Raw genomic sequence first — 11,493 nt, forward strand, 5'->3', positions numbered from 1 at the left:
TTAAAGTAGATTTTTAAATCATCAGTTCAATAACGATTTGTAACTTTTATACAAATCACCTAAAATATCAAGTTGAATTAGTCTCAGAGGAATCCGAGTCAACCGGGTCGACCCGGGTTTCATTTCCTGCTCCTTCAAGGTCCCTTTTTTTTTAACGGTTCGTTCGTCTTCCTCTTCGTAGCGTCATAGGGTTATTAGGAATTAGATTATTTTTGAGGCTTTAAGATGAGAATTTGGTTTAATTATTATACTCTTTATAGTAGTACTAGTGGATGATGATCCGAAATGGTTTGTTTCTCCGCTGAGCCATCGGTGTAGTTCTTGCAGATTTGTTTAGAATTAAGGAGAAGAAACTCAATTGTTGTTTAGATCTCCTTGTAATTGTTTATAGTAGTGTGTGATGATCTGAATTGGTTTGTTCTTATAATATTTGTTTAGAATCAAGAAGGAGAAGAAAGAATAAGATATATCCTTTTATATTGTCCTTATAATAATATTGTATAACAATTGTTAGTTTGATCAACTTATAAGTTGTGATGAAGGCAGGATAGAGACAGGAATCTAATGGTGCGATTGCAAATCTTGTGGATAAAGTTGGTGGAGCGCTTGTACAAATCCAAGCTTACCTCCTTGGGTTTCTGTGGACATGTCTATTGCATTCCTTTCTACAGCTAAGCTCGGTGTATGTCTCCTCAACTCCCTTTTTTTTTGTTTATTTGACCACTGCTGAAGAGTGTCATCGAAATGGGATAGAGAGAGAGATATGATTTTGAAATGGAAATGATATACTTTCAGGAGGTGTTGGAGGTAACGTCGAGATTGTTAGGCGAGAGAGGACGTTATAAAGGAACACTTGTTGTTGTGAGAAACCAGAGGATCGGTGAGGTTATAGCAGAAGGTCGTCATTCTTTGTTTGGCAGGCAAGCTAGTAATCTTACTGTTATATCTGTTTTCAGTGATAGGGTGTTCTTTCTGTTTTCTGGTTGGGTAATCTTAAACCTCTGTAAATAGCTTTATAAAGATGAGACCGAACCACCATTCAGTAAATTTGATATTTTTGTGATGATCATAATGGTAAAATCTCTCTCATCAATCCAAAATCCAAAAGCTGTGATTTAGGTAGGTATTACAAGAAGGTCCAAGAGAGAAACTGTTATTTATCTATGGTTTCAGCTTGGCTTTAAAAGTAAACAGTAAGTTATAAAAATTAACAACTGCTGTAACAATTATATTCTCTTCCATCATATAATGTAACACAAACAAATAGTTGACCAAGAATTTTTGATACATTGGAAGATAACTATATTGTAAACTAGTATTCACTCCACATTATTTTTGGATATTTTTTGTAATTTTGGAGATTATTAGTTAAAACAATATTAATTAAATAAAAATATTAAATAAGATTTGAGATATGAGGGTCTAAAATACTAAAATGTGTATCTTTCTATTTGTAAGAGAAATTGTAGTTAAGAGCATATGAAAAATTTATTATTTAATTGGATAATAAATGCACTAATTTATTTATCGATTAGGTAAATGTAATTTATACATTCTCCGGTTTTTTACTTGTCGTTTAAGGTTTTTTCACACAAATTAAAAAAATATTAAATTGTCTGTTTTACCCTTTATTAATATAGTTTATAAATATTTCATTGGTCAAAACTTTTAAACAGCAAAAATAAAATTGGAATATTCACCAAACATTTTCATTGAAAACCTAAAACGAGAACTAAATTAAAACAGAGGTTGTATTTCATTGTTATAAGAGTCACATAAACTATGTGAGAGTTATAGATATGCAATAATCATTACATATTAATAAATTTTCTTATATATGTAATATTTCTAAATACTATTATTAATCATTCATTGCATTACTATAAATATTAGGAAAGTTACAAAAATGAGAGTTAGTACAAAATATGTCATTGCTGAGATGGAATAGAAAAGTTAATAAAAAATGTGCCAGGTTTATAAAAATACATTATTGTGAATTGATAACTAAAATTGTCTATTGTTTTAAATATATATTCAAGAGTTATATATTATAAATATAGAAATAGGAACAGACATCTTAGCTAATCAAATCATGAATTTAAATATATATTCACTTCTCTCTTTAAACAGAAATATATACAGTTATCTCTTTATCAAAAAAATTATATTCAATTCTCATTTAGTTATTTAGAAATTATACTATTAAAATATACTTTAGTTTATTTTAAATGGGTTGAAGATGAAATAAAATAATGTAATATAAAGATCATGTGAATTATTTATAGGGAAAACGTCCTGGTTCCCCATGAGAACTATGATATCGTACCAGATGGAGCCCGATCTTTACCCCCGTCCCAGATGGCTCTCATGAAATTCTTCTCAATCTATATACCCATATATCGGGATGTTATCGGTTTAAAGAGTGAACCGATACGATACCGTTCATACCAAATAGAAAACCAAAAATAAAACCTGACTGATGTTAATAATCCGACCCGAGACGATACATCTATAACACATCTATAACTCCATTAAAATCCCCAAATCCTCAAACCCTAAAAGCATAAAATTCTTAAATCGATCTTTGCAACCATGAGTACCGTTTCTGGAGGTTCGAGTGGTTCATCAAATGTTCGACAAAGAGGATTCGTCGTTGGCGTGCCTAAGAGATGCTGGTGTGGGGAACACATCGTGGCAAAGAATTCCAAATCCGAGCCTAATCCTTCTCGGAGATACTTTCGATGTCGAGAAGCAGCAGCAAAGAAGGTACTATGTTATGCTTTGTTTGATGTAGACATCGACCTAATCCAAATCCGAGCCTAATCCTTCTCATCAATTTTCATTGTATTCTATGATATAATGTTAGCTTGTGAACGATAACCACATCTTTAAGTGGGTCGATGAGGCATTGTTGGACGAGGTAGCAACATTGGGTGTTCAATTTGAGAGAGTAAAAGAAGAGATGAAAGAGCGTACAATAGAGACATTGCAAGAACAGAAGCTGAAATTTGAGAAGATGCAAATGGAGTTCGAAAAAGAGCTTTGTGAGAGGGTTGAAGAAGTTTTGTTGGAAGCAAAAGCTGAATTGCAATGTAGGATGAATAAGAGTATAATTGTATGTGTTTTCGGTTTTATGATCTTGTTTGCTCTGTTTAAGCTTGTATGATGAGCTATTGTAAACTATTGTTCGGTTGTAATCTATTGTTGTTCGGTTGTATGCTCTGCTTTATGCTCTTGTTTGTTTTGGTGTTGAGTGTGAACTCCTGTTGGTGTTGCTATTGCATTTAATAAGATAAGACATTCCACATTTCATAAAAGGCAGAACATGATGAACACATGTTCTGAAAACAAGCAGAATGATAACGTTTTGAAATCATGTTCTCAACATGATCACAGACCAAAAACATAACCCTACTAGTCTATTCGACCAAAATACAGATCCAACTAGTCTCTTAAACCAAAAAACAGACCCCTACTACCATAATCTTCAATATTCAGGCTTGTGAAAGTCCTCCACCACCTTGAGATAGTCCTCCACCACCCTGAACAACTTCTCCTCCACCAGATTGAGAAAGTCCACCACCATCTTGAGAAAGTCCACCACCTTGAACAACTTCTCCTCCACCACCCTGAGAAGCCTGAAAAACNCTTGATTTGCTTCTTGGAAGGATGAGTCTTCTTCAAGTTCCCATAGATGTGTCTAACACACATTCTATGCTCTATTTGTGGTAACTCCAACTCCACAGCTTTTATCAACCCCTAATTGAGAACCAAAAACCAAACATATTAAAAACGAGAGCATTCACATTTATTAACCAATATAATAAATTAGTTAGATACATACCTTTTGTCGATCAGACACTAAAATGTAACCATCTCCCTCGTTTAGATCCAGGTCAGTCTTCAATCTCTTCACAAACCATAACCAATTGTCTTTGTTCTCAACTTGAACAACACACCAGGCTATTGGATAGATGCCATTGTCTGCATCTCTGCCTAATGCAGCAAGCAACTGTCCCTTGATCTTTGCCTTTAAGAAGGCGCCATCAACTCCTATTATTGGCCGGCAAGTCTGTTTCCAAGTTCTTCTAAGGGCATCGAAACAAACATAAAACCGATTGAAGACGTCTTGACCAGCATCATTCTTAATTGTATCAATCTCCACAACAGACCCTGGATTTGCTTCCAAGATCTCAGCTTGGTAATCTCGCAGTCGTGCAAACTGTTGTTCATACTCATACTCTATCCATCCCAAAGCCTTTCTCCGAGCAGCTTGACATTGTGGCCTAGTAGCGGATATCTTCCACCTTTCCATGATAATCTGTTCAATCCTCAAAGGCTTGTAATGATCCGGTTCCTCTCTAATCTTATCGAGAAAAATTCTAGCTATGACTGGGACCTTAAACATCTCACACTCGCCATTGGGGGTACAACAATGCTTATCAATGTATTTCGTAATCTTCCACAAAGATGCGTTTGGAAGAAGTGCAGCAAACACTTTCCACTCACAATTGCCCTTATCCCCAACACATCTAAACCCGAGTTTATCTTTGTCATACCTGTATTGCTTCAAATTGTAACCAGTATGTAGTGCATAGTCCAAGACACTCTCCTTGAATGCGACCCCATTGTAGAAGGATTGGTCTTTCCACAAAGTTCCATCACCACGTCCGATATCCGTAAACACCCTCTCTGGACCCGCACCACGACCACGACCCGCACCACGACCACGACCTTCTTCCTCGTCGTCACTTTCTGGGTACGTATCATGACGAATCGACTCTTCAGCATCGGTAAATTCCTGAGCAAGCATATCGACGTGAAATTCATCTCGATCCTCTCCTTCTTCATCGTACTCTCGTTCTCCAACACCATCTCTTTGCCCAATACCATCTTGTTGCCCAAAACCAGATCGGATTATTAAATCCATCGATTCAATTTGAGAAATCGATGGTGAAATTTGATTTTCTAGGGTTCGTCGCGAGAGAAAACAAAAAAGAGGTTAAAATGTGATTTTAGGGATTTCTCGGTTGAGGGTTATGTTTCTAATCGGGTCAAAATCAGGTTTTAATCGGGTCGAAATCAGGTTTATTTTGGTTTGTAAACTTCGTCACTCGGTTAATCAAATAGTAAACCAATTAAACCTATAGCAATGGTGAAATAGATGATATCTTCTATTCTCATGGAGATACAAAACGTAAATTACAGATATATGGGTATATAGATTGAGAAGAATTTCAGGAGAGCCATCTGGGACGGGGGTAAAGATCGGGCTCCATCTGGTACGATATCATAGTTCTCATGGGGAACCAGGACGTTTTCCCTTATTTATATTAAAGTGTGGAAACAAAACAGCCAATTATTACTCGACATTATCCTAGACAAACCAAATATTATAAACTTATATCCTTAAACTATTTAATCATCAAATTATTTGTTAAGTGAAAATTTTATTATTCGAGTTCAATTGAATAAATTTGTTACACTAAAAATTAAACAAAATGACAATTGTGAGAGAACAGAGCATCAAATGACAATCTTTTGGAGATTTCCAAAAGAAAACTTTAGTTTATTATTATATGATATAATATATTAAGGTTTCTTTCAACTCTTACTCTAAGAATCTGACGACCAACATTATTATATATAAAAATTCTTTTAAAATCAAATACACATGAAATTATTTATTTTCTGTTATAAATATTTTAAAATGATTGCATAAATCATCAAAAGATGAACAATAGTAAAAATAATTTACATTTGTGGAAACAAATATTCAAGACTTAGTAAGATAATATTTCTTCTAAAGTTAGGAACTTCCCAAAAATGGATGATCCGAATAACGATACTATTGTTACCGGTGTTTTGTTGTTTGTTGGAGATTGAATCGAGGATAGAATAGAAAGTAAATGTTTTAGTTTTCACAATAGTCTGAAAGAGGATGTGTTTGTATGGTAATAAGTTGTTTTTAGAAAACTAAACTTTATAGAATGTTTGAGCCTTTAAGAGAGAGAAGAGATTGAAATCAAATATTAATGATCATAAATTCGCAACTGTTTCAAAATAATAAGCTAAAAGTGAGAAGTAATATAAACAAAAATGAAAATTGAGGAAAATAGTGGGTAGATATAAGGCAATGGATAAAATAATGATATTATTTCAAATCAAAACATAACTGATTTATGTTCATAATTTATTATGAAATTCCTAATATGAAAACTTATAAATTTTATGTAATTCAAAAATATCATGACGTTTGGAATAATAAGTGTGAATCGAACAAAATAATTATAGAATTAGATCAAAACCATCTCACAATCTTATGTAATTTTCCAGAAAGTAAGCTCAAAATTTTAATTTTGGGAAAAATGCCAAAAAAAACCCGAAGTTATTTTTATTTGGACGTTTAATACCCAATTGTTTTGGATTAGAATAAAAATATACCAAATATTAAAAACGTGTCATTTAAAACCCAAAATAATAAGTTTTGTTATTTATATACCCACGATTTTTCAACAAATTCAAAATTCCAATTTTACCCTGATTAGCCAAACACTTTTTCTCGCTGGTCGAGCTTTCTATCTAATTAATTTTTAATTCTTAATATAAAAACTCTCGGTTTTCTGTTAACCATGTCAAACCGGGATTAACCCCGATTATCTCTCTTCTTTCTCTTCTTCCTCCTTGTCTCTGTAATTAACCCGAAAACCCACCACCGCAATTGATTGAAGAGATGCCGTCTTTGGTCAGATTGATCGGTGAAGAGGCGTAGATTAGCCATGTTTGGTTGTTGTTGAGCTTTGCGGTATACTTGGTTGATGATGTGTTATCAGAAAGAGATAAAATGCATGGATCTTTGATATTGTGATGGAGGAGTTAGTGGAGCAGGAAGAGATGAGATGAGGAAGAATTTGAGGCTAGAAGAAGGAAAATCGAGAGTGACGCTGAAGGAGGAGATGAGATGAGTTTTTCGAGAATCACTACAGGGCAGTGGTTGCGAAAAAGAGCTAGAGTGCGGTAAAGAAAAACATGTGATAATATTTTTAAGTATTGGATAGGAGGGGTGGCCTAGTCTTGAATGCCAATCAATGGTGGTGGTTTTGATGTTGTTGATGGTTGTGGAGAAGGTAGAGGCGAAAGGCAACGAGAGAGGCCACTGATAAAGCTCATTCTTGACTCGTCCTTGGTACAACAGGGTCCCCGTGCTGAGATCCCTCACCTGAAAGCAAGAAGGGAAAAATTGTACCGAGACTTGGTTACCATTGCATAGTTTGTAAACAGATATAAGATTCTTTTGTATCTTCGGAACACAAAGAATATTGTGTAGTGACAATGGTTTAGAAGAAGAGGGTAAAAGAGTAGAACCAGTATGGGTTATGGGTAACCCGGTGCCGTTGCCAACAACCACCTCTTCACCGCCGTGATATGGCTGATGCAGAGAAAGATTTGCGAGATCCGACGCAATGTGATGAGTGGAACCAGAGTCAAGCAGCCATGGGTTTGCCGAGTTGGGAAGACCAGCAAAATTGGCACGAGGCGTGGAGTTGGTGATCATGCCGAGTTGAGGACACTTACGTGCACTGTGACCAAAAACTCCACAGATCTGACATTTTCCTTGATAACCACGAGAAGAAGACTGGTCGTGGCGTGGTGAGTAGGTGGACTGCTGCGAGGTGTTGCCACGGTAGTTGTTGTTGCGAGACTGGCCACGAGGGTATGTGGATTTGTTGTTGTGTCCGTGAGAGTTGTGACGAACCATGTTGGCAGAGATCGGGAGAGACACAACGGAGGAATCCGAGGCATGAAGCTTGACTTCATAGTTCAGCAACTTTTCATGGATTTCGGTGAGTGAGGGTGACACATCACGGGCTTGGATTTGATCGATAACCTGCTTGTAGTCATCAGAAAGACCATCAGTGAGACAATCAACCTGATCCTCAATATCAATGGGCTTACCAAGAAGCGCCAACTGATCAAATCGAGTTACAAGACCCTGAACATATTCATCAATGGTTTTGGAGCCCTTCTTCCATTGACGGACTTGCTGACGAAGCTGCTGAATATGACCACGGCTAGGATTAGCATAGGTGAGAGAGAGCTTCTTCCAGATTTGAACAGAGGTCTCTGTTGTAGAGAGGATAGGCTGAATCGAAACCGAGATAGCGCCCAAGAGTGCACTATAAATCAGTTGGTCTTGACGTTGCCAGAGTAGATACTCTGGGTTGGGAGTGACAACACCAGTGGCGGATGTGACGGTGAGAGATGGTGCAACCTTGGATCCATCAAGGTACCCAGCAAGGTTGTAACCATTGAGCAAAGCATGAACTTGGCGGCTCCACATAAGAAAGTTGTTGGTGGTGAGGCGAGTGACATTCGTCATGTTGACGCTGAGGAGAGTGGTGTTGTCGAAGACAGTGATAGCTTCGGCAGCCATGGAAAATGATACAAGAAAGATAAAGAGAAAGGAAAGAAAAAATTTGAGATTTGTGTTTTGCGGTATCGCTAAGAGCTCTGATACCATATGAGATTATGAGATTGAAGGTGATTTCTTATTGACATAGGGATTACAAATATATACACAAGAGATATTCACATGTAAGGAATGAGAATATACGAGTAGTAAATGAGAATAAATCAGAGGAGAGATTTGTATCAATCAAATCTTCCTTTACATATATGAACATTCCTAATACATCTGACCTGGTGATGGTGATGTCGGCATTGAAAGCTTCGTAGAAGAAAGCAGAGTTGTGGGAGATAGATGGGTATGAGATGGAGAGAGATGAGACCGATGGTTTGATGATTTATGGGTGAGAAAGTACTCAGCTTGATCACCTTTTTGAGAGTGAAGTTTTGGAAGAAGGAGTTCGTTGGGAGAGGAGATGAGAGGACATCGTGGCTAAAGAAACGAGACGGTCTGGTAAAACATATAAGAGTCAGTACATATAGGACTATGATTGTAATTACTTAGTACTAGGTTTAAGCTGTCTCTTAGTATAAATATGTAAACCTTTTTATTCAATATCAATACATTCCATTCTCTACATGGTATCAGAGTAGTACGCTCATTAACCTAAATACATATCAAAAACAAAACAAAACAATTTGCCGCTTTCGCCATGGCCACCACACCCGAGGCTTCCAACACGTCCGACTCCATCACCATCAATCCAAACAACCAAACTCTACTGAGTCTCAATATGTCTAACATCACCAAGCTGACACCCACCACCTACATCATTTGGAAGCTGCAAGTCCATGCTTTTGTTGATGGACACGTCCTTGCTGACTATCTGGATCGCTCTGCTGAGATCCCGCCGGCTACAGTCACCGTCAGCGATGTCGTCACTCCGAATCCGGCTCTCCTACATTGGCGTCGTCAGGACAAACTCCTTTACAGCGCTCTTCTTGGATCTATTACTCCGACCGTCCAGTCTGCTCTCTCCCGGACCACCACCTCGGCTGAGATCTGGGCAACCCTCGCTGATACCTACGGTAAGCCAAGCCGTGGTCATGTACGTCAACTGTGAGATCAGTTGAAACTTATTACGAAAGGCACCAAAACCATTGATGAGTACTTATATAGCCTCACAACGCGGTTTGATGCTCTTGCTAATTTGGACAGTCCCATGGAACATGATGATCAGATCGAACAAATTTTTGATGGTCTTCCTGACGAGTATCGTCCCATTGTTGACCAAGTTGTTGCACGTGATACCTCACCCACTATTGCTTACGTCCATGAACGTTTGCTTAACCAGGAAGCTAAGCTTCTTTCCAAGGCTACGCCACCAGCGTTCCCTATGACAGCAAATGTTGCTACCAACCGTCCTCGTCAGGCGTCTCGTGGTAGTCATCACAACTCTAACAAGAAATCGTTCTCCAATCACTCCTCTAGTTCCCACTACGGGGATGTGTCTCAACATCAGGTTCATCAACCGCAGTCCACCCATGAATCTCGTGGTTACAAAGGAAGATGCCAGATTTGTTACACTCATGGTCATAGCGCAAGGTGGTGTCCCTAGTTCCAGTCTCGTGCTGCCTCCTCACCGCAAAGCAGTCCTTTCCGTCCGTGGCAACCAAGAGCTAATGTTGCGGTTGGTTCTCCGTATGATCCAAACCCGTGGATCCTTGATAGTGGTGCTACTCATCACATGACCTCTGATTTGTCCAATCTCTCTGTTCATGAGCCTTACACCGGTGGTGAGGATGTTATTGTGGCATATGGCTCTCCGTTACCTATTTCTCATACTGGTTCTAAACTTCTTCCCTCTCGTTTACTCGATCTTCGTTTGAATAAAATTTTGTGTGTTCCTGACATCCATAAGAACTTGATCTCTGTCTACCGCTTATGTAACACTAATGGTGTCTCGTCGCATTTTATCCTGCCTTCTTTTAGGTGCAGGATCTCAGTACAGGGGTTCTACTTCTTCAAGGTCGAACCAAAGATGAATTATATGAATGGCCGGTCTCGCGGCACCAAGTCACCGCTTTGTCTACCTACACTAATTCGAAGGCTTCACTTCCAATATGGCACTCTCGTCTTGGACATCCGTCTTCCTCTGTTTTAAACACTATGCTTTCTACTTTTAAAATTTCGGTTTTGGGTTCACACAAACATTTACCTTGCTCAGATTGTTCTCTTAATAAAAGTCATAAACTTCCCTTCTCCCAAAACACTATCCAAACAACTCGACCTCTTGAATGTTTATACTCGGATGTCTGGACGTCCCCTGTTTTGTCTACTGACAATTTCAAATATTATCTTCTCATTGTCGATCATTTTACACGCTACTCTTGGCTCTATCCGCTCAAACGCAAGTCTGATGTCAAGGAGATCTTTAGTGCCTTTAAGTTGTTGGTGGAGAATCGTTTTCAACAAAAGATTGGCACTTTATTCTCTGACAATGGTGGAGAATATGTCGGTTTACGAGATTTTCTCCATGCTCATGGAATCTCTCATCTCACGTCTCCACCGCACACACCGGAACACAACGACATTGCGGAGCGTAAACATCGACATGTCGTTGAAACTGGTCTCACGCTTCTATCAACTGCTTCGCTTCCTCCTTCGTATTGGTCATATGCTTTCACTACGGCAATATATCTCATTAACCACCTCTCTACACCAGTCCATGGGCAGCGGTCGCCATATTTCATGTTGTTTAACACACAACCGAACATTGACAAGCTAAAGATTTTTCGTTGTCTCTGTTTTCCGTGGTTTAAGCCATACACCACAAACAAACTCCAAAGTCGGTCGTATCTATACCTCGAGTCATGTCCAATTCGATGAAACTCGTTTCCCGTTTGCGGCTGAGTCATCACCACCGTTACCTGCTCCTGCTGTTCAATCGCCTGCACCATTGACATCTTTGGTCACACCAGTTCCGTTCATGTGCTCCTTGCCGTCGTATCGAGTGGAACCCCCGGCACTGACCTTCACCCGACACCATCACCACAGTTACAATCCCCTCCGCCGCTACCACAAGT

General features: G+C 38.4%; 3 protein-coding genes and 1 pseudogene across 3 annotated transcripts; 3 read left to right on the top strand and 1 right to left on the bottom strand.

Annotated features, from left to right (window-relative positions):
- The window catches only part of LOC104786719, a 37,376-nt pseudogene extending 36,310 nt beyond the window's left edge, over positions 1-1,066 (top strand).
- LOC104786721 (uncharacterized protein At4g04775-like) lies at positions 2,298-3,542 on the top strand. The gene is made up of 2 exons (XM_010512167.2): positions 2,298-2,766; positions 2,867-3,542. The coding sequence occupies exons 1-2, from the start codon at positions 2,593-2,595 to the stop codon at positions 3,164-3,166; spliced, it is 474 nt and encodes a 157-aa protein (XP_010510469.1). The 5' UTR covers positions 2,298-2,592; the 3' UTR covers positions 3,167-3,542.
- Positions 3,495-5,310, bottom strand: LOC104789212. Its single transcript, XM_010514944.2, has 3 exons — positions 3,845-5,310; positions 3,648-3,759; positions 3,495-3,556 (listed from the first exon to the last, which is right to left on the bottom strand). The coding sequence occupies exons 1-3, from the start codon at positions 4,928-4,930 to the stop codon at positions 3,495-3,497; spliced, it is 1,260 nt and encodes a 419-aa protein (XP_010513246.1). The 5' UTR covers positions 4,931-5,310.
- Positions 9,120-10,571, top strand: LOC104789213. Its single transcript, XM_010514945.1, has 3 exons — positions 9,120-9,495; positions 9,556-9,929; positions 10,026-10,571. Exons 1-3 carry the CDS (start codon positions 9,120-9,122, stop codon positions 10,569-10,571), a joined length of 1,296 nt encoding a protein of 431 aa, XP_010513247.1.

The sequence above is a fragment of the Camelina sativa genome, chromosome 5, assembly GCF_000633955.1.
Source record: "Camelina sativa cultivar DH55 chromosome 5, Cs, whole genome shotgun sequence".
Classification (NCBI taxonomy): domain Eukaryota; kingdom Viridiplantae; phylum Streptophyta; class Magnoliopsida; order Brassicales; family Brassicaceae; genus Camelina; species Camelina sativa.